The sequence below is a fragment of the Stylophora pistillata genome, chromosome 13 (assembly GCF_964205215.1).
Source record: "Stylophora pistillata chromosome 13, jaStyPist1.2, whole genome shotgun sequence".
NCBI classification, from domain to species: Eukaryota; Metazoa; Cnidaria; class Anthozoa; order Scleractinia; family Pocilloporidae; genus Stylophora; species Stylophora pistillata.
Window position 1 is genome coordinate 11,247,317 of NC_142531.1, and position 23,644 is coordinate 11,270,960.

A 23,644-nucleotide genomic window follows, 5' to 3' on the forward strand; every position below is an offset into this window, starting at 1 on the left:
TTAAAATATAGAGGCTTGTAGACACTGACTGAGCATCAAGTTACCTTCAGTCCAGAACCTTGCTTCTTGATTACACTTGGCTTGATTGACAGCATGCCAAGGGCCTGGAATCGACTCTCGGTGTCATACAACCATCTTTCAAAGTCGTCCAGCCCCTCGCTGAATCCTTGACAACGGTAGAGTGCAGTTTGTACCTGCGCGATTCGATCTTTGATTCTGTCCTCAATGCTGCAGTACAGATCTGTAACGTTTTGAACTTTGGACTTGGTTGCATCAACGAACTTTTCGTTTTCTTTGTTGTCCTTCATCAGTGCCAGTCCATCCGACTGTAACGAGGCTAATTTGGGGCGTCGTTGAGCTAAAGCGACCTTGGAGGCCTGGAAAAGAAAACATTGAGAAACAGTTAAGATTGTCAAAGGTACAGACAGCAAACGAACAAAAAGAAATTCAGGCCACACCCAAAATCTCATTAGTAATTCTCCTTACTGTCCGCCATAAAATTCTTACGATGTTAGTTCGGAGAGCTTGGTATCTGGTCCACTAATAAGTCCCTCAGTGTTTTTTTTTCCTTTATTCTCAATCATCTGTCTGCTTGATGGTCTTAATATTGTACTGAGAAATTCTGTCTTGGTCACTAATGGGAGTTTAAGGGTTAAGAAAGGGCAACCGTGGAGAGAAACAGTATCAAGTTCTTTTTCTACTTTTCAGGGCCTTAACATTTGGGTTTTATTTTTATAATGATACTTAGGATAGCTTCTAATGCTTACGAAAGACTAAAATCGTACGCTGAGTGCAAGCAACTCTAAAGTGGTGTGTAAAGTTGAGAAATTCATTACCTCTATAGGATTAAATGATCAGTTTCCAATAATAATTATTCTCACCAGAAGCTCAGCCAACTGTCGCTTTAGCACTTCACTGTCACTTCCGACTGATTCCTCTAAGATGGCAGTGTCCACGCCAGTTAAGTCCATTTCAAACCCCTGCAGCGCAGTCATGAACTGATCCGAGGAGTTGACTTGCGCTTCAATCAGCTTCTCGCGGTTAAGAAGCTCCAATCGAATCCGTTCGTACCGTTCACTGGTTGTTTGCTGATCGTGACGCGCTTCGCTTGACATTCCGTGGTACTTTTCTAGCTTCTCAACCAACTCGGCACCGACCTCGTTCATTCGCTTGACGTCACGTTCGCGTCTTTCGACAGCTTTCAGGACACCCTGAAGAAATCAGAGGAGTTACCGATTAAACGAACGCAAGGCCAAATTGTTCGAGATATGAATTAAGGTCAACTGCCTCGGTAAATGCTAAGCTTATCTGAGGGATTTCGCTCGCAGTGAACCCATCATTGGCGAAAAATCGGGTTTCAGCGAAATCGCGTTTCAGCAAAATCGGGTCTCAGCCCGAGTACTAAGAGTATCATCTTGCATACCTTGATGTTGTGTAAGTCTTGTTTTGCTGTCTCAATGTCAGGCGACACACCCAGATATGATCCCAACTCGGCTTCAGCAAGTGTCACCACATCCTTCACGTTCTGAGAATTGTCGTGGTATTTTTGAGCCAGCGGTAACACGTCAGCAATTTGCGCATGTCGTTTGTTGGTTGTTTTCTTAAGCGCTTCCCATCTCTTCTTCACATCTTCCATCTTGGTGCTGATCTCATCTTGTTTTGGGCCTGGGCCTGACTTCTGCAAGAATTCAGTGGCCTTTCGTACGAGGCTGTTGTAGCTCGGTTCGTGCATCAGGACGTCGCGTCTGTCGGCCTGGACAAAAAGAAAAAATAACATCGCTAAGTTAAATGTTAAAAATTAATGCAGCCCATCGTCAGAGGTTATCCGAATTTTGTTACCATGAAGAAACTAGTCGTACGGTTTCTAACTCATCGATGGGATTCCTTTCCATCACCTACTCTCCCGCCCCCAGGTTACTAAACACTCATCGGGTTCCCCTGATAGCTCCTTGGAACGCAGTTAGATTTTTGATTGGAGAGTGGACATCCTAAAACTAAGAAAAACACCCCACAAAGACCACTGCAATGAATTGAATCTGATATACACCCTCCAGATTCTCGACAGCTACTGATTGCGCCAAAACGTCAGCCACTGACGAAGTAAACTAAGCATGGAGCGAGATTTACACACTAGAAGTTTTAATTTAAGGTGTTGACATGGTCTGCTCCTTCAAGAAAATCCCTACTAGTGCGTCCACATGTACTTTTAACTTACAAACCCTTTACTACTAAAACTTACCGTGATCGCTATCTCGTCGTCTTTGAGTGTGACCAAATCAGGTTTCAAAGGCTCATATTTTGAGGCCACCTCCTCTGCACGCGAAAGCCAAGAAATAAAATGATTCAGGGCTTCCTCTACAGGTGCATGGTCGACTGGGAGAGCGAACAGTCTCTGCTCCTGCAATCCAAAACATATCGGTGACAGTTTGAGAAAATATATCCAGACCGGATGTCTAACCTTCACAGAGGACAGGCTGGCAAAGAACGTGAATTCCGGACCTTCGACGCAGAGTTCCGATTTTCTTTTTGAAGGACTCGCGAACAACCCAAACATCAATGCAAACTTGTACCATGATATAAATTTTAATCATGAAGGCGAAGTGTGGCTGTGACGATTTCTACCTGTACATGCGACCGATTGGATAACAAGATCAGCGTCCTTGACAATCGGCTATCCCGCCATGCCTTGAAGGGTGAGAAAGAAGGAGGGGGTGTGTAATGACACTTCCCTCCACCCATCGACTTACAATAATCGAGCTATACTATTGCTATTTACCTGCTGACGTGACAGGGAAGTCAAATAAAGTCTTTGTTCGCGGATTGTTATCTCCAAGACGTGGAAATTCTCCTTGATCATGTCTAGCTTTTCTTGGACATCTCGTGGGATTGCTTCACTCTCGGGTTCTCCATTTGGTAACCTTTCGCGAATAAGAAAAATAATGTTAAGAAAACGGGGATGGAAAACAGTTAAAACTAAAAACAATCTTTACATCTGATTATTAACAATTATTCCACGAGCGCGCGTTGGATATGAGATGATAGATAGCCAACGAGGCGCGTAGCGCCTCGTTGGCTATAATCATCTCATATCCAACAAACGCGAGTGGAATAATTGTTTTATTAAAAAAACGCCCCCAAACTATTAGACAAATCTTCTCGACTTTATTTTGTGAGAAGAAACCGGATTTAACAATGTACAGAAATTAGATTATGGTATATTGGCTCATATACCATAATGGCTGAGCCAATAAAAAGTCTTGAATTGCATTATCCAATGACCCAGTTTTTAATAATAGGAATTAGACAACAGAATTCTTCACGCGACAGAGTTGTGGTGAATGTGTAGAGAATGTTTTCAATGTCCCCGAGCAGTTCCGTCAGTTACGATGTCACAAATAGATGGTTTACATTAGGAAGGTATCTTGTTAAAAAAGTCAATGCACCAGGTGGAGGGTTCACAGGTTACTAACAAAAAGTAGGTGGACTTCCTGTGACTTCAAATTAAGGCAAGTTATGTTCGGTTTTACTTACACGGCGCTTGACCTCTGCGCGTTTCTAATGAGCCAATCACCGGTCAGAGTTGCCGTCGTAAGCAGTGGCTTGTGTTTACTGATCTCTTCGTGAATAGCCTGCATAGGAAAAGGAAGCAGCGTTAAATAAGATTACAAGACAATATTTACTAGCAGCAAGTGTTTTCACAGACATGCCATCCCCTGCTTTACCTTCAGGAACGTTTGGACAGTTTTTTAGTCTCCGAGTGATTTGGCGGTTATCAGCGGCTTTAAAATACTCTCTGGGTTGGTTTAAGTACAAAGTATGTCAATAGCCCATTTCCGAATTACCCTTGGCCTCTTTTTCAAAACGAGGCCTGGTGCTCAACCATTCTTGTGAAAATTGGTTTAATTTGTATGTGAATGAAAACTTATTATCATATGAAAGGATGAGCACCAGGACTCGTTTTGAAAATGAGGCCAAGGGTAATTCGGAAATGGGCCATTTATGTCTTTAACCCTTCAAATCCCAAGATCTGATTTTTTAATTCTCTCCTCTAGCTGCTACATATTTCCATGTAAATTAGTTACGAGAATTTGTCGTTAAAACGAGGTAACAACTTCAACCTGATAAGTTTGAGTATTCTCATTACCTGTTTGCTGGGTAACGTGTGGATATGACGGAGAGAAGTTACAAGTTAATCACTTCTCGGAGTTTACGGGTTAAAGCTAATTCAGTGTAACAGAAAAAAGTGCAACAAAAAAAAAAATTTCTTTGTCACTTTTCTTACAACTGGAGGCGTCATCGGGCGATCAAGAATGACCAAATGTCAAAGGATACTTGAGAATGTCTTTAATTTAAACACAGCATCGTAAAATCATGCGCCATTTTATGTAAATTACAACTGAAATACTCTAATTCTAAAGTTAAAAGTAAAATATTTTTCTTTCAATTAACATGGATAAAGAGAAATTAAGAAACTAAAATTGTTTACCTCCAGCTCTTCAATTCGTTTCTGGACGGCCTGGCCATCCGTGGTGTCTATGTCAACTGCTAACAGTTCCTCATTTTTCCCGTCTAGCCTTGCAAGAAGTCTTTTCACCGCCAACTGAAATTCATTGGCTTTGCGCATGTGCTCGTCGTAATGTTCTTCAAACCGGGTCATTTTACCCTTTAATGCATCTACTCTACTTGACAGCGCATCCATTTGACTTTGCACCGCTGCCATGTCTGTGGAAGGATCTTGCAGACTCAGGAGAGCTTCACCAGTAACGTGAGCTCTTTCCGCCGCGCTGTTTAGTTCCGATTGTAAGTTCTAGAAGGAAAGACGTAGAAACACTTAAAAAATGATTGCTTCAAATTAAAATTCCTCTTACTATTGCTGTGGTCAAGCTCTTTAAAGTCCAATATTTTTAATTCTTGCCCTTTGTTCTGTATAGACGAACAAAGATTCAAGGCCTGAAAAAATTATATAAAAAAAGGAAAAAGTTTTTACAAAGAGTTATTACATATTTTAATATGAAACATCAAAAGACAAATATTGAATCTGCGGGGTTAAGTTTACTTTCGAAAGTGTTAAGATATGTTTGATGTCGAAAAATTTGTGCAACAAAGTTGTTTTTATTTAATAGCGGGTACCTGCCTAAAACGGGCGAAACAAACTGTTCTTTTAGCTCGAAATCGTAAAATTAATCGTTCCTTTGAGCGAACAATTCCATAAAAACTATTTACTTTACTGCTCATATAGAACAACATAAATTAAGTGCCTGTCATTTGCATTTCATTTGTTTATCTTTATCGTCCCAATCCGTGTAATGTTTGATGACGATCAAGAGCGATTGCCATTTGAAAAATGATAATCACATTCACTCGAATTTTAATTTTGAAATTCCAGTCAACGTATTTCCAAGTCAAATCACCACAGCAGGGAAAGCCATGTATAAAACCTTGCCAATTTTGTCGTCAATATTTCAAGGCCTTCAAACTGCATCAGTACTAAATTTAGAAAATTCCTCGAAAGGAAAAGCATGGCGCTATCAAGACTTGATTAACATCTCGGCCGGTTCCCTACCTCTGGTTGAAGATGATTCTTCGCCTTACTATAAAATTTATTTTTCCCAGTCTGCAACTCGCCATTGCAATAAAAATATCCGGACGAAATACGATTTGCACGCGGTAAAGATTGGCCAGACGATCTTCTCACACGGACATTCAGAGGTTTGTTCAAACAGCCCTGCCAAATAGTTACAGCGCGAAAATATTCTTCTTGTGCACTTCCAGACACATCGTCAGCTTGTAAATCGAACGCACGAGATTTGCCGTCCACAGATTTTTCCAAGAAACATCCGCAAGTTGATCGGCTTTTTGAATCGCTTATCATAACTCTCGCAGCGGGATTTACGGTGCTTTTAGTTGTGGGCCCCGTAAATCTGATATACGTTCCCCCATTCATCTGAGCGTGGACTGAATTCTCCTCTTTTCTGTCGCACGAGAACTCTCCGAGCGATCGTCTCGTACGGAGTTTTAATCGCAAACTGCCTATGTCGGCGGCTTCATCAAATTTCACGTTATTACAATGCCCAAGGCGATTCGTCTTAATTTTGCAACTTCGACATCCACATTCTGGAAGATTACTCCGACTTTCCTCTTTGTACATTTTAGAACGCCAATAATTGTTGTTGTAAGTTTAGATCTACGTGTTTCTTGGATGAACTGATGGATTTATCGTAGGCATGATTTCATCAACAAGTTTCCTCCATTCATTCGCTTGTCCGACATGATAAATCCAGAATTAATCTAGGATAGGTTTCAATGATGAACAAATCCTGAAATTTTCCTTTTCAGTCCCTCTTACACAGATCTTTTGCTTGGTGTTTAGACGGTCGGTGATGACTCGGGTTTTTCAAAACAATCCAGGAACCGTTGCGTATACATAAATTTGCCATCCTAAACACTGCCACTTAATTATACATTCACGACACCGAATTTACATTTGAGACAAGGTCGCCGTCTTTGTTGTCAGAGGCCGTCGCTAGTTTAAACAAAGAAACAGCCGCTTTCTCGCAGCGCACTATGTTAAACACAAGATCTCAACAAACAAGCCTTAATCCTGTGTTCCCACTGAGAAAGGAAACAGCGAAAATTTAATATCATTGCCCGAATAAACTTTAAAAAAACGACTTCGATTTTTTAAAGAAAAAAATTATTTTGAGGATACCAAAAAATCAAGTGATGACGTGTTTCTAAGAATACATTGTACAGCAAATGCCATTTTAATATTGTTTTGAAAAGCACATGTTTGGAAAGTTTCTGATTTCTGTGTGAAAAACGTAATTACCCAATCTACGAAAGTAACATTTTCGCTTCATGATAGAAACGGAAAACAATGATTCTCAATACAGAAGAACACTTAGGATGAAATCCTGCTGTATTCATCTCTTTCCATCTGAAGGGATTAACAAGAAAAGTACAGAAAAAAAAAAAATTTCAAGATACTGTGCGGGGCAGCATAAATTTAAGCGACGAAGAACTTTCAGAACAATGTGTTTTAAGGAAGAAAATATGTAAAGCAGATTTCCTTTTAAGGAGGCCTACACTAAAAAACGCGAACAAAAGAATAACGCTTTTATTTCTTCGCTTGCTAACACCTCTTTTCACATCTATCCGTCCCACCTTTGTGTTTTGATGCCAATAATATAAAATAATTAGCGATGTAATTCTTTTGCCAAAAAATAATCAAACAAATAAACGCTTCGATGGAAACCATGCTGAGTGGTCCGTGGGAATTAACCTCTGAAATTTTGGGTTCAACACGAAAGATTCTAACAAGTTTGATTCTTTGCTTTCACGTCAACAGATACAGGAAACCAAATTGGCTTGTTGTACAAGACTTTCTTACAAAAATTGATATCACTGATAATGAGAGGAAAACCCCAAATTCTGTTTCAAAGTGCTCAAAGTAAGACCGCTGTACGTGCTGTTCGAGTTATCTTTCCCTTGTCCAGTTTCTATCAGACTTTGGGTCATATGTATATTCGCAGAAAGGCACTGCATTAGGCCCAGGTATCATCAGTTTTTTTTTTCCTTGACACAAACGCAAGCTGGTGAGAAAATACCTTTATTCTTAACAAATTTATATTTTGACATTGTATCTTTGACAAAGCCAACTATGTAGAGGTAGAGTTTGTTTCTAAAAACACTAAAATACTTAAGGTAACAAAAGAAAGATCGCTGCAAGCCATGTTGGTATGAATATTTTCAGTATCCGTACATTGGACCCTGGAAACGGATCGGACAAAGGTATGGGAAAAGTCTTTGGACCCTCTAAAAGGAGAGAATGGAATTCAAGGAATCGTGCAGATTGAAAAATAGCAAAGTAAACAACTGATGTCTGATAGGCCAACATTAAATTGATGTCAAATCAATATTTGGGTACTTGGGGCTTTATTTCTGCCCGCGTCGAGTAATGACTGAATGAGTTAACTTAAATCAGCCAAAAAAAAAAAAAGATTACATCTAACAAGGGTAATGATGATGATAATAATAATGAAAATAATAATAATGATGATATTAATAATAATAATCATAATGATGATAATAATAGTATTAAGTAAGGTAGAACTAACTTGCAACTTCAACTCGGAAATGGGGAGGATTTAACTGTGTTAGAGTTAACTTATTATTGGTAATATAGATTTATTTCCTTCTGATCCTTTAAACCCAATTCTACTCAGCAACGCCTGAGCTGCACGCATAAGAACGCACAAACCTGCAACTCAACAGGATGCAAACAGCGACAAACGGCAACGATGACTTGTCCCCCAACCCTGGGGTCTTCCCAGTGAATAGCACCTACTGTATTTTCATTCCTTGACGTCAAAGGAAAAATTGTATACTTGGCAAGCAGCTGCCTAACATTTCCGCCAGTAAAAGAACATTTTTAAGGCACTACATCACGGTTTATTTCATTCATTTTATTTTTTTCACGTTCGCCATTTTCCATGTGCCATCCGTTTAATCTTCGCCACCCTGAGCCGTCCTGGTTCTTTCACGCTGTATTGTTGTCTCCCCGAACAAATATTTTAAAAGCCACTAAAACGGCGTTAAAATCGTCCCAGAATATCTTACTTAAATAGCTCCCTTAAACTTCTAACTATCAGTGGTAGCCTCACCTTTATCTTCTCAATCTCCTCCTGGATTTTTTCAGGCTCCGCCCCGAATGCACGCTGGATATTCAGTTTGTCTTCCACTTTGGAAATCACTTCTGACAGGTTTTGTAAGGCATCATGGAAATCATCCGCCAGAGGCGCAATATTTTCCAAGCTTCTCCGCCGGTCAGCGGCCCTGTCAACGATGCTGCTCAAGGCTTGGGTCACGTGATTTACCTCTCTTGAAAGTTCTTCTTTGTCACCAGGTTGCGCAGTCTGTACCAGGACCTCGCTGACTTTGGTGAAGTTTTCAATGATTGGTGCTCGATCAGCGATTTCGTCTTCTATGTCCTACGGGAAAAAGGGAGGATTCTGTCAATAAACTTGGTGTTTTTCTCACCCTCATATAAAACGAATGAAAGTATTTCTGAATAGTTATCATTTCTTGCGTATGGGCTTTAAGGATTCAGTCAAGTCGAGACGTTAACTCGTATAATTTTTACAAATAGATTATAATCAAATTATCAGTTACTAGGCGTTCTGACATTGTTCGTATTGTTCGTCTTCACGTTGTTTCTATTGAAAATATAGGAATGTAATCTTCGCATTTAATAATTCAATCGTTACTCGCGTGGAAAAGGGAATTCCGATTCAAGAACTTCAATGAAAAGTTTAATTTTATCTTTCATTATCACTTTGTAATCCTCGTAATCACGTTTCTTAATAAAAAAAATTAGACTAGTATCAGTCATTTAAACAATTAGGTGTCTCGTTAACAACGACTGTATTTAATTCAATTGCAAACGTATGACGAATAAACTAGAAAAAATTGTTTCATGAAAATGACAAAACTTCAACCGAGATTTACAAAGTTTTCAAGTGTATAAGTTGACAAAATTAAGAAGAGCAAGAAATGAATGATATTAGCCAAGATTATAGCATTTATGGAAGATTAATCTTAGTAGATAAAATGAAACCTGACAAATGAACATGACAAATAAATGTAACAGTAATTGAGATAGCTGCAATGTGATGTTGTGAGGAAAGAATAAAGTACGAGATGGAGGCTGCACGAACACAAGCTGTAAGTAGTCAAAGGAAATAATTGAGTGCAAGGACAAAAGTGAACATACACGAAGCGCATGCATGGAATGAAAAACTGAACTAAAAGTACGTGTGACAGCAAGATAAACACGAACAATGCTAGAATAGGCCAGAGGTGCGCGTGTAAGAAGCACGAGGAAGTGCTCTTGGAAATGCAAAGTGGAGGTATGATTCACAAGCAAACAATCGTTACACGCTGACATATGCTGAAAAAAAAAAAGCAACAACAAAGGTATTACCTATACACAAAACATCGCGGGGATTAGATATGTGGTGCTAACAAAAATGCACAAAATGAAATATATTAAAAAATATTTGATCATCAATGGAATGAGAAAAGTCCAATCGCGGAGCAAATACCTCAGTATGAACTGAGCATTAACTCAACAACAAGCGACAAAATGACAGCAAAGACGACGTAACAAATGCCATGTTGAGATGTGCAAAAGGCAAAGAAGAGTGCTTCAGATGAAGCTACGAACTAATTCTTGTCAATCTCATTATTACAAATATGTCCCTGCACGTGTTATTTATTAACAATAAATAGATCTTTATCGCAGGCCATCAAGTTTACAGATTATCACGTTTAGGTTGCATCTGTAGTTCCTTTACCACGTGTTTTTCCAGGGTTGACTTTCTCGTTGCACATGCAAGCAACGACAACGAATCTTGTTTAAAGAGGTTAAGCAGAGGTAGAACGAAACGAGCCAGAAATGGCCCCATGACTGACATTCACATGCACAATGTAAATTACTTGGCATGCAATTTTCATGCAATTTCCATCAGGCAAATCAAAAAATATTCCACGAGAGGAATACCTTGATTTCTTGGAATTGCGTCTTGATTTCATCTACTTTCCATGAAACGGCGCTCATCCAGCTCAACTTTTTCAAAGTAATGAGCATCCACTGCAAGAAATTCTCCAGGACAAAATTAAAGTGCATGTGTTTCGAGCTATAGATGAAGATCATCGACTTGTGCTCCAACACATATTGATAAAGTGTTTCAATAATCACGAGGTAACGTTGCACGATGGTTGTTTGGTATGGGATGGACACTCGCCGCGAAGATGCAAGTTCAGCTTGATCAAAGACAGCGGATTCAGGTGTGATTGTCTCCACAGTTTCAGTTTCTTCGGATGGAACCACTTCCTCTACTGCCTTGTGCATTCCTATGGTCCCTTCCATACTTCTCCGATGCACAGTTCTTGTAATTGTTCTTGTCACAACTCTCCTGATTCGTTCACCATGTTCGTCAATGTATTCTTCAAGTTCTTCTGGAGTGTCATGGTCTGTGTGGGATACAGGCAGTTCTACCGTTGTTGGTATAACATCTTCTGTCTCAGTATAAACAGGTGCTGCCGACTCAAATACCTTTGTACTCAAATCGTCTTTCTCTTCGTCGTCAGATTTACGTATTGTACTTCTGGTTGTAATGGTGCGTCTCACAATTCGTTTCACACGAACACCATTTTCATCAATGTATTCTTCAACGTCTTCTGGTGATCTATCTTCTGTTTGCGGTAAAGTAAATCCAACCTCTACAGGTTCAATCTTCTGGCCTTCTCTTTTTATACTGGTTGTAGTGACAACACGCCTCACGGTTCTCCTTACAAGAACTCCATTTTCATCGATATATTCTTCGACTTGTTCTGGTGATTCATCTCCTGCTTGCGCTACAGAAAACTCAACCTTCTCTGGTTCAATCTGCTGACCTGGTCTCTTAATACTGGTTGTAGTTACAACACGTCTCACAGTTCTCCTAACACGAACACCATTTTCATCAAGATATTCTTCAAACTCTTCTGGTGACTCCTCCGTTCTACCAACTGGCGGAGAGTCCAAATCAAGATAAACAGGTGCCGCAGATTCAAACACTTTCGGCCCTCTGTCATCTTTAATTTCATCCATCGCCTTTGGTGATTGGTCATTTGTTTTTGTTGGCAGTAAATTGGATTGTGGAATCTCCTCAAACGATGCACTCAACTCAGGAATTATCACTTTTTTCTCGACATGCACAGAAAACACGTTTTCTTTGACTTCTGGCCTTTCTTCGGGCTCGCCCCCTTCATTCTTCTCTCCTTCTTCCATTCCAGACTCCGCGGGTAGTGTGGGCGACGAAACATCGGATTCTTGTCTCGACGGGAACGCAACGGTAACGGGTTGTAACCTTCCTTTCAACTGAGTCGTGAAAACTGATTTGCTGAGCTTCTGTGTGCGACGACCAGCATCGGAAGCGATCATCACTATCTGTTCTCCTTCCTCGGGTTCTTCTCTAAGCTTGGGTTCATCGCTATCATCAGTTTTCAGGACAACCTTCATTGATCCATCTCGCAGTACTGTTTTCATTGTTGTGGTATGAGAACTCCGCACTACTTTTGTTATCCGTTGACCGTGCTCGTCTGCGTACTCTTGTACCTCTTCTTTTGGCTCAGGAGGGATATCGACATCCATTTCCAAGTCGGGCGCCTGACGTTCTACTCGCAGTATTGTTTTGGTGGTCGTTGCTTTGGCGATTCTCTTCACCTGACGTCCGTCTTGATCAACGTATTCCTCGATAACTTCTTCATCAGGATTATCACTTTTATCTACCGAGCTCTGCAAAGGAATACTTACCTCGCCTGGTTCCTCTTCCAAGAAAACAGGTTCTGCTGATTCAAACACGACTGTCTCCCTGTCATTGTCATCGTAATCTTCTTCGTCAGATGAAGCTCCCAGAAGCGGCCTTCCCCATTCAAATTCTTCCTGTTTAGGCTCTGCTTTAGATTTACTTGGGACTTGAAAGTTTAAACTTTCAACGGTACTCATTTCGACGGCTGTAACTCCAAAGGGAGAATTATCAGAACTTTTTGCAACTGGTTTTCCTAATTCAAACGGTCTGGATGGAAGCAGTCCATCAGTTCTTTCAGTAGTAGGTTCCGTTTTCCCGGAGTTAGGAACCTCAAATGCTTCAAGTAGATTCTTTTTGACTGTGGTGACCTTAAAGGGACTGGAAGAATCACTGTCTGTTGGAGGTTCGTCATCCTAAAGATACAATGAAATACCATGCGGGTCACTTAACTCCAAAGATAAAAGAGCCATTTCGCCCAACCGATGGCGATATCTCTTTATTGACCGGCAAGTCATGAACTGATGGTCACATCCAAACACAATATCTTTCTAGGCGGATTCATGCTGACGTCATTGTTTACATTTTTGCTCATTTGCATACGGCTTTGCGTAAAGAAGGAAGTATGTTAGATACAAATTGACTTCAGGCAGCTGAAGAGCTAGAAAACCTTAGTACATGGTGAAATTTTTAGCTCTTTGGGTGTAATATTCAAGGAGAAATAGTTCATCAAAAACTGCAAAATTTCTGGGTGGCGAAAGCGCTAATGAGCTCATACATTCTATGTAAAATTTTGAGTTTTTAAACCCGTGTTGCACAAAAACTATTCAATGCATCAGGCTCGTATTCATTGGCCGAGTTAATCGTACTTTGGCCTTTCGATATTCAGAACTGATTTATTTTTAGCTCCATCAGAAACTGAATTGCTTATGCTAATGAGGCAAATATTGTAAACAAGGATTCCCCTATTGACAATGGCGTCTATTCTCACTGCCTAACTGTTAGACTAAGTATCAAAAGTTTCAGGAGGATTTGCGGCGCACTGATTATCTCGGGGAGCAAAAAGTCGCCAAATTGTAAAAAGCCTCTTCTATATCCAACGTTTTTACACTTTTTCCCATAAATCCTTTAATTATTCTGTTTCCGACCAATATGTAAATAAAGTTGCCTTTTCAGATTTAATTTGCATATAAAACTGTATATAAAATAGCCCCACTACAATCTCAGAGAAATGTCGGAAAGTTTAATAATACGTCACCCAAATAAATGGATAAGCTGTTGATTTCTAAAATAAGCATAAGGCTCTAAACAAAGCCTCTGGTGGGGGTTTTAATTGTCCTCAAATGCTGCACATCTCAGACCAGTCCTTACAAGCACTTAGACTTACAGCCGCGGGGCCAAAGCGACGTGAATCAAACACATGGAACTGATAACAGTCGACAGTTTTTTTTGCAGTTTTTCATGGGAAATACTGAGGGAAATGATATGAAAAGGTACAGAAATTATTCAGCTATCAATACTAGACAACGAAATATCACCACCATCAACATATTGAAAAAATTTGGAAGTTATCAGACAAGATTCGCTTCTAAAAGACCGAACAATATAGTTTACTCGAACAATCTACCCGCAGCTGGGGAGATGACTGAAAACCATTCTTGATAAATAGAACACTGGTAATTAAAAGACAGAAAAACTAGTAGATTTTTCCTGAATACGACGTCACCTGATCCTCGCCGCAATATAATTTACGCCTATATAATTTGTTTGGTTTCATGATTTTAAAAAATGCACATACAAATTTCATCAACCCTCGCGTTCGAAAACTAATCAAGATTTCAAATTACGCAATATCTTGTTGGGCATAAACAGTGCGAAGCACTAAAGAGCCCCATGATTTTGATTAGTCGCTGTGTCAAGTCACTGAAAACATAGATGCTAAACATTCCAAGATAAATCATCCGTGTCCAGGGTGTTTACAGCTCCGTCTCTTTAAGAATAAGTTTAGAGATCAACTCACATCTTTTCTGCGACGTCTAAACAAGCCAAAAACTCGTCCTACAGCTGTCACAACAGGATTCATTTGTACTGTGTGCTATGATGCTGAGGTTCGGTGATCAGTCACGTTTGTCAATAACGAATAATTATCCCAAGAGATCCGTGCTAAATTGTTCAACCAGAACTGTTCCCGCACAATATTGCGAAGCGAGTGTTTACCGACGCAAAGCGATCAGCGGTTAAAAAAAGAACCAAAAAAAATATTCCTCGATGTTCAGACAACCGTTGAAGGAAATAGACAGCAAATGAACAAGTAGCTGATGGGCCTAGCATAACCTTCAAAGGATATCGTAACACAAATTTATGCATTCATTTCACACGTTCTAGAGACACCCTTAAGAACAATGACCGCCAAAAAAAACACCAGCTGCAGTTTCTAGTCTAATAACTAGGAATTATCTGGATCCTTCTCTTTCACGGAAAAATACTTAGCAACCACAAGCCTTTCCATGCACGTACGCTCTCTATGTCCCTTGCTTTTCGATTTTAGAGATATAAATATATAATTTTTTTTTATTTCACCCGATCAGCTGACGCGACAAATCACTTGAGACACTCCTCCCTAGTACTTTCTGCTATAGGACACACAATTACATATTTACCTGGAAAGGAAGCTTACCTATACCCAGCTCCACAAATAGGCATCAAGTGTGACATTTCCAGCGTGACTATCACGTCCACCCCTTTCGGGCGCCATTGCACTCCACTATGAGGTTATATTGCTGCTGCACTTACCTTAGCGCGGTTGTTCTCGCTTGGGAAGCAAGGGTACATGAAGGTGATAATGTGAAGTGTGAGACGTCGAGCATAAAACGTGAATAGCGTGAACCGTAATACGTGAATCATGATGCATTAACCGTGACGCGTAAAACGTGAAGAGCGAGGCGCAAGGAACTTTTCTTTCCGGACTTACCTTGACGTCAAAACGATTTCTAAGCTCCAGCAGCTGAGTTTGGAGTTGATCCCACTGGTTGTTAACCCCGGTCACCTTGTGGACGACATTACTTGTATCCTGATTCGTATCCTCCAGGTATCTAATCACTTCCTGCCCAGATTCATTAGTGTTGGCCACCTGGTACTTCAAACTGGATATTTCGTGATTTAAGGCCTGTTAAAACAAACAAAAAATAAATGTAAACAATTTCAAAAATATCTACTAAAGTAGTAACACGACGACAAAGTGCACGGAGTTTTCCGACGGTAGAAAATGGGGAAAAAGAACCAAGTCAATGACGAGTAGATTGCCAATTAAAAACCAAAGCCCCCGTCACTTAATCAGTTCTTAAACAAGTAACAGCAATAGCTACGAAACTGTTTACAGTTCAACTACGTTTCCGCTGGAATTAATGGTTTGCCACGTTTTTTTCACTTTCTTAATGGAAATAGTTCTAAGACTAACCAAGTCGATCTTGCTCCTTCAAGCCCTTATTTTTTTGTCCATTTTTTGTACTGTTGTCTTTTTCATAATTTTTGAATTTTGACAACGAACAACTCAAATAAAAGAAAGCACAACACTAACGGCAGTTACCTTGACCCGCCTGCTAAGATTCTTGGGATCGTCTTCTCTTAAGAGCGCCTCGATCTCCAAGTGGCGCTGTTTGATTTGAACCGTGAGAGACTGGACTGATTCGTCCAGATTCTTGACCGTACTCCAGGTGCTTTCCAGCTCTTTTTGTCGCTCATTTGACGCTACCACGATGAACTCCATGCGGTTTCTTACGCTGGCAATCTCTTCCTGTAACGAATGGAATAAGCAGTGTAAGTCACGGTAGCACATCCAAATATCTTCCTGTAAAGGACCGGTGGGGAGTTCGGAGGATTTTGAAGGGATCACATGGTTTTCAGGGAGAATAGGAGGGGTCTCAGTCATCACCAACGGAGGAGAAAGGGAGGGGGGGGGGGAATATACAAAACTGATTGCCTATTAACAGCTAATGAGGAGGGATCAGGTCAATTTTATCATGACACAATCACCCACACCCAGGCGATAAATAGTGACCGGCCTCTAAGAGTCAAAGGTAATAATAAATCGTTTTTATCCGAAGCAGTAAAACGAGGCTTTACGGAATCAAAATCAAACCTTGGGATCCCAGGATCGGAATGGAAGGGAATTTTTTAGGATGCGGATAAAATAATTCATATATCGATTTCCTTTAAGAGGATGACTGATGGCTCCCTGCACGTAGTGTAACGCTTGCTCGTTTTGTTGCTGAAAATTTACCCGCCCACATTTACCCGCCCACATTTACCCTACGGTTGCAGTAGTAGACGGTTAGAAACCGCAGTAAAGAACTTTCGCAGCTCAGTTATACCTGGATTTCTTCATTTCCAGCAGCACCTTCTCGGTCCTCTAATAAATCATTTCCGGCTTTCAAGAGCAATTCAACATCTCCTTTGTTCTGGGCAATCTCTTTTTGTAGGGTCTGGAAAAGAAATCCAAAGTAAATCTATCATGAACATGTATTACAACGCTTTTCGATTGGCCATTGTTAAGTAATACCAAAGTGATCACTTCAGCTTATCATAAAACAAAGGTCAACAGGAGAAAAAAAGAACTCTAAGAGAGCCTAAGTAACCGGTTACAAGCGCTGCAATATGCGAGTGACCAAGCGAAGATTCTTTTACCCTCCAAGTGATCGGTTGATAAGGATTTATCAGATTTTATTTCAGACCTCAGTTGAGTTTCGAAAAACCAAAACCAAAGTTATTACACTCAATTGACAATTTCTCTAACGCACAACAAACGCAATCCTAGATGACTTTCGCCCCCATCGCAGTAATGTATGAGCCAAGAATGTTAAATAAAGAGTCAAGATCAGTTCGTTGTGATACACATATTTTCACTTTCTTCGATTTGCTGAGCGTGTTGTTCCTTACAAAAAAACTTTCAAGTCTTCTCATCACCTCAGTTAGCATATTATGTGACAAGGTAAAAATCATGAGAAAAAAAGTTCTACGTTTCCAACATGTGTTCAAACTTTTGGCACATTGACAAGAAAAGCGTGAGAAACGGAAAGTAATTCTACTTCTAGTTTTCTTTCAAGCTGCCCAAAAAAAGTCACGCAATATTGATGTCACTCACATGGCGCGACAAGTGTCTTTGGATCTTACCTTGTGATCGGATATTTGACGTCCAATGGTATCAGTGTCTCCCGCCACTGGTTCCAGTTTCCCTAACCTCTTTTCGGTCCTTCCCAGGAAAATAGTGATATTGCGCACTAGTCTCCTATATTTTTCCATCTGCAATACAGTCGTCTCCAACGTGACATTTCTTGTTTCTAGTTGTTTCCACACGTCATCGTAACGGGTGCGCACGGACGTCAAGTCCCCCTCGAGCGGGGTTTGAGGTGTTTCACCGGGGTGATGAGATGTAATACTGATGATAACTTTCCCCAGGCCCACCAAAAGATCTATCTGAGCCTTGTAATTCACGGCTTCGTTTTGCAATGCCTGCAAAATGAATTCAAACGCGATTCAATAAATTTTTAACTCTTTAAACCCTTTAAAGTGACCAGCATATAGTCTTACTTACAATAATATTGCTGAATTATCCATTAAGATCAAAAGAATTGAGGAAATAGACGGCAACCTAAGAAGCTTCGATTGCTTAACAAATTCCCCTTATTAGTACCAAAGGAAATGTAAAAAGAAATGTAGACAGAATATTGATACTGATGCTGAGGTAAAGAGTTAAGAACCACATTATTCAGGGCTCGACACCAAAGGTAGCCCACTAGCCACAGACTAGTAGAAATTCAGTTTTGGCTAGTGGTTTTCAATTTCCACTAGCCAGTTTGGCAAGTAAACAAACTGAAACTGTCGTAACATCTAAAAACATCAAAGATGTCACTCGCCACTTGGCCAGTAAGTTGAAAAGTTAGTGTCGAGCCCTGACATTAGCGAAGAACATAACTTTGCAAAGAGACTCCTCAAGAAGATCACTGAGAGTTGAACGAAATTTCGCATCCGGCAGGTTTTTTCTATACTTAACCATACAGCGAACAGGTGAAAGGAAAATTTGCTTCAGTAATTTCGGCGGGATCATTTATTCTAATTTCTAACTGAACAGCTATTTCTAGCCTCCTGAAGCCTTATCCATGTCCACGTTGACATCAAAACTACAACGGATTTCACATTTTAATTTTCTATTTTTCTACCTTCTGTTCTTTCATCTGCTCACTGAGTACATCTGGGTCCAGACCCACGGGAGGCATGGAGACAAGCCTCATTTCCATTCTGTCCAACCATACAGTGACAGTTTTGTAGACAGTGTAAAACTTTTCAGACTGTTCCTGTAACTCGTCAAACTTTGCCGTGGTATTGAGCAGTTTAATCGCAAGAGTCTGCCAGTTCTTGTTCACACGGTCTAGTGTTTCAAGGATTATGGACTGTTGCTTGTTCTTCTCCAGATTAATGAGTTCGTGACCCCCTTGGTTTACGGATTGGAAGGCTGGGCGCATCTTTTCTACTTCGTCTTGGAAATGCTGAAAAGGAAAAAAATACAGGTTGAGTATTTATTACTAAGCAAATAAAAAAAAATGGTTCATTGTCCCGATACCCTCTTTTCTGAAGTGAAAGATAAGCAGCAAAGCCATCTTATTAAGCCGGAATTTGAACTGACTGGGGTATATTAAAAATAAGATTTCGAACATCTAAGATATAGAGTTTATTTACCAAACTAATTAAAATTTCGATTAGATTAGCGTAGGGTGTATCCGGAGGTTTCAGCAACTTTTCCCATAAGAGGCAGCCGAGGATGTGACAGGAGGCTGTGCATGGAGAAGGGGCCGTAAGGCGAAACCCAAACACGAGAACCTGCTCACAGGCTTAACAGACAGCGGTTGACCGACGGAAACCCGCTTTTAACGAAGCCTCTGGTGTATCACTTCGTCATTAGAAAATCGGAGATGTTCACAGGTAAAACAAGGTCATGCGACAATGAGAATCATACTAATCAGGGTTATCAATATGATTTTGAGCAATCAGATTGCGATAGAAAGTAACTTGATGTTATCAACTGAGTTCATGGTGTAAATTTGAAACTGTAAAGAGTTTATAGAGGTGACGTTTCTCTCAAAAAAAAGGTTATCGCTCGAAACGTCAGCGATAACTCTTTACGGTGACTCTTTACGGTGACCAATTTATACTACTGACCAAGTTGATAACATCAAATTATCTTGTAATACAAATGAATAAATTATCTTGTAATACCCCCACCGACGCAATGCCAAAGTTTCTTTAGAAACTTAGCCCCTTTCTTCATTTGTTATACAAAGTAGGCGATACTAAGAACCGAAGGCCCCTCCGCACCATACCAAAAATTTCTTAAAACTGTCAGGATATGTTCAGCAAAGCTTTTAGAACCCTGAACAAAGTCTCTAACCTGTAACTTTTCTTCAAACACCAGGATATCACTGGTCACCAGTTCGCCGGAGTCAAGCCTCTTGATCATACCCAGTTCCCAGCGTTCAAAGTCTTTTGCGATCATGATAAACACACTCTTGAGTTCTTCCTTTCGATTGTCAGATCTTTCCAGTACTTCAACCCAGAGCTTGTTGAGCTGTTTTAATTTGGATTCTTTCTGCTTCTTCTTTTGTGAGTTGAACATGTCGTTCAGAGCTTCTACAGATGTTCCATTGCGGTTGACTTCTACCTGAAGAATCTGGGAAATTTCAAAACATTAACCCTTCAACTCCCAAGCGACCAAGACAGAATTTCTCCTAACAAGATCAATACGATATCAAAGCAACCAAGAGATGAGAATAGAGAAAAATATCACTTAGGGGATTGTTAGTTGATCCAATACCAAATTCTCTGAACTAACATCATAAGAATTGTACAGAGGACAGTAAGTAGAATTATTAATAAGATCTGGAAAGCAAGATGGCTAGCGAGCAAGGAATTGACAAAAATAAACGTACGCATCGGCTGGAGGGTGTAATCACACCAAATTTTCTGACTGAATCACTATGGCAGTGTAAACCAGACATAGTCAAGAATTTCTTATCCTATCTTGTGAGTTCACGGGCCAAGAGACAGATTCGAATAGGCATGTAAAAGTTGTTTTTCTGATTGGATGCTTCATGACTAACACAAAAATTCTAAAAGAATGAAAAGAGCGTCAAGCAAAAGTACCATTTTAAGTTGAAGCACTTGTAATGTTAGTCCCGTTACCTTAAACTGCTGAGCCTGGTTCCTGAGTTCAATCAAATTGCGTGACACGGGTGGAACTTTGTCAAGTTGTTTCTTAAGTTCAGTTAGAGCCTTGATCGCAACCTCTAATCCATCCTTGAAGTTCTGTGAGGTGGTGAGCGCTGCCTGCAATTTTTCCTGGTAGACATTGATGTTTGCACACAACTCATCATATCGTTGGCTTATCGTCTTCCCTCGTTCAAACTCAGGCGTTCGAATCAGTCCTTGGACACTGTGGCCGAGTACACCTACAGCTACGATCTCCGCCTGATGTAAATTGACCTCTGTCTGCAGAACCTACCGAGAAAACAAATCAAGATGAGGACAACAACCCCTGATGCGTGTTAGCTCTTCAGCTAAAATGTGCCCGTATGACCACCCCACCCACTTCGTTATTTACGTGGTCAAAAGGTTTAAAGCTTAGCGCAACAAGAGTAATGTCTTTGTTACTCGCGTTATCCCTCGCTTTAGACACTTTGCTTCTTAATTTTGCTCTCATTAGCTCGCTTCGATATTCCATCTTTGTTCTGAAGGCCACATGAGTCAAAACGCACTCTATGATCATTTCTGGGTACCTTAAGTTCTGTGATTTGCTGTTTAATAGCTGTTGGATCCGACTTCACAGGATGCGCCATGTACCGGGCTAATGTGTCCTCTGCTTTGTTCAACCAAGGTATCACTTGTGTGGCTTGACTGTCATACTCACGCAATTGCCGCCATGATCGGTCTAAGATAGTTCCTTGTTCACTAATCAGCAAAAGAAGCCTGCAAGAAGGAAAAAAATAACTTAGTCGCACAAGATTTATCCTTTAACCACTTGAGAATGCTAGCATCTAATTTCTAATTACAATACTACCCCTGAATCCAACATCATGTTCACGAAAATTAAGGACATGATCACTACCTAAAGCCGATTGATTGTTAAACAAATTCTCCTTGTCAGCACCCTAGGAAATGTATAGAGAGCAGTATGGAGATTATGCGTGCTGCTGATGGGTTGCAAAGGGGTAAATCTTTTGAGGCTGGTGGGTCTTAACTTTCGGAGGTTCTCCTTGCAGTTCCATCTTCGGTAGATGGGGTGTTAGAGCACCGAATGTTATCTCTGCAATTTCTCAAGTTTCCCTTGGAGGAGGAGGACACAACACAAAGGACCGACTCAACTTTTACCTCTCAATACGGAGTCAAATGTCAACAAGTACGCCGCAAAGTGATTCCACTAACTGTTAAGTGCCACATGAAATGTAACACGTGGAAATTGTAGAAGGAAATTTGGCTCAAACGAAATTTTACAATCAGGAATGTCTGAGCGGTAAACAAGATTTGATTTGCATAAATTTCTAAAAGGTTGTACGATTTGTAACGTTCCCTTCTTCATAAAGGGTAAACTGAAATGTTTTTTAAAAAAAAAAAAGAAAGAAATCACAAACGCTATCAAAACAAACTGAGAATAAAGAAGTCAAGGAATTATTCTCTACCTGCTGTAGCGCTCGTTAATATCGGCAAGCTTGTTCTCTAGTACCCAGGACTTTTCATTAGGGACCGCTATACTAACTTGCGCGGGCGATGTAACGTCTGCGGATTCTAATGTGGCAACAGAACGCTCGAGCTCTGCGTGGAAAACCTTAAAAAATGAATAGAGTTAAACCACTGTGTTCTGGCCTATACATTTCTTACAAATACAAATGCATGAGAAGAAAAAGTAAGCATTTTCATTGCTGCTTTAAATACATTATCCTACAAAATATATTCCTAGTCGGTTTCCATAGGAAAAATTTAGTCAACCGTGCTCATCCAAGAGATTGCAAACGTTCACATAGGTACTGAAAAGTTAGAGAGTACTGACAAAGTGTAGAGTGCTCCACGAATCCCTCTAGCTCCACGAATGCTCTAACTCGACGGTCCCGACTTGACGTCATGAACAGTAATTATCAAATGGGAAGTGCATTGGACACAATTCATTTTAAGAAAAAAAAAAAACATACCACCGTTCCCAGTACATGAAAAGAAAAGTAGGCTAACAAATACTGGTGGCAAAGCTTGAAAACACTCGTATAAAAAGGTTATCACCACTATTGAGAACTTAAAAAATGAATACAGAAATCAAATAATGCACAAATTAAAATTTTTGGGTTTCTAAGTCAATTCCACTCATAACATATCGGCCGGTGAGTTACTGTTACACACAGGTCTGCGATCAAAAATCACTTTCTTGTAGACGATTGTTACAAAAGACAAAGAGAAATGGTCACCTTTGCTTCGTGTAGGAAGTCCTCGCCACTCTGGTTCACCTCCTTTAAGTCACGTTCGTGATCTTTCACGTCGTCGACAAAATGCTAAATTGTTACGAAACGAAAGCACTTTTAGAAACATAATTGCATTGCGAATACAAGTAACGTTTTCCAAGGTCAGCCTATTGTTGACTGTAATTTAGTTTCGCCATTACCAAACATGGATAAAACGAAAACAAGAAAACAAACCCCAAATTAATCCCTTTACTTCGTCCAAAGACCGCTTACTTTGGTAAATATTTACATTTTAAAAATGTCAAATGCGCCAAAACGGATACAAAAATAATCATGTCAAGAAAAAAGAAAGCACGATGGAAAAATTCCTTGTTTAAAATTGGCAAGTGTCGCTTTGAGCGTAAATTAAGAGGAAAATGGAGAAGAGCAGAAGAGTTTCTCTTTGCGCAAGTTTTACTGGAAGCGAAAATTTTGGCGAGTGAAGGGTTCTTCGTGTAAGATGTTTGACGTAAGGAAGCATCTCTGTGCGGAATATCTTGAAGCGGAAAAATGGATGTAATATTTATACTGAGTTTTTGAGTTAATCTCCGAATCCGCGTAAAAATCTTGCAATTCCATTAAAGTGGGCCATTCTTTTCTGAGAATAATTCTTATGAAAACAAAGATTGTCTGACCTATTACGCATTAATAGTCAGTGAAAGTAGTATTGCGGAAATGCCTCTCTACTAATTGTGACATAACTTTCTCACCTAATCCATTAATTAAAATCTACAGGCATGAATGAGTCCTTTCTTTGATCGT

At 40.1% G+C, this 23,644-nt stretch overlaps 1 protein-coding gene across 1 annotated transcript in view; it reads right to left on the reverse strand.

Annotated features, from left to right (window-relative positions):
* Positions 1 to 23,644, reverse strand: part of LOC111322112 (uncharacterized) — a 118,064-nt gene that overhangs the window by 57,717 nt on the left and 36,703 nt on the right. The window contains exons 41-59 of the mRNA XM_022925166.2: positions 22,850 to 22,933; positions 22,076 to 22,221; positions 21,176 to 21,365; positions 20,583 to 20,897; positions 19,792 to 20,070; positions 18,566 to 18,892; positions 17,520 to 17,858; positions 16,721 to 16,831; positions 15,937 to 16,143; positions 15,322 to 15,516; positions 10,562 to 12,766; positions 8,664 to 8,990; positions 4,487 to 4,807; positions 3,532 to 3,629; positions 2,777 to 2,918; positions 2,240 to 2,398; positions 1,424 to 1,753; positions 882 to 1,211; positions 45 to 377 (exon numbers count right to left, since the gene is read on the reverse strand). Of these exons, the coding sequence (XP_022780901.2) occupies positions 45 to 377; positions 882 to 1,211; positions 1,424 to 1,753; positions 2,240 to 2,398; positions 2,777 to 2,918; positions 3,532 to 3,629; positions 4,487 to 4,807; positions 8,664 to 8,990; positions 10,562 to 12,766; positions 15,322 to 15,516; positions 15,937 to 16,143; positions 16,721 to 16,831; positions 17,520 to 17,858; positions 18,566 to 18,892; positions 19,792 to 20,070; positions 20,583 to 20,897; positions 21,176 to 21,365; positions 22,076 to 22,221; positions 22,850 to 22,933 (6,438 nt within the window). The remainder of the gene's footprint in view (positions 1 to 44; positions 378 to 881; positions 1,212 to 1,423; positions 1,754 to 2,239; positions 2,399 to 2,776; positions 2,919 to 3,531; positions 3,630 to 4,486; positions 4,808 to 8,663; positions 8,991 to 10,561; positions 12,767 to 15,321; positions 15,517 to 15,936; positions 16,144 to 16,720; positions 16,832 to 17,519; positions 17,859 to 18,565; positions 18,893 to 19,791; positions 20,071 to 20,582; positions 20,898 to 21,175; positions 21,366 to 22,075; positions 22,222 to 22,849; positions 22,934 to 23,644) is intronic.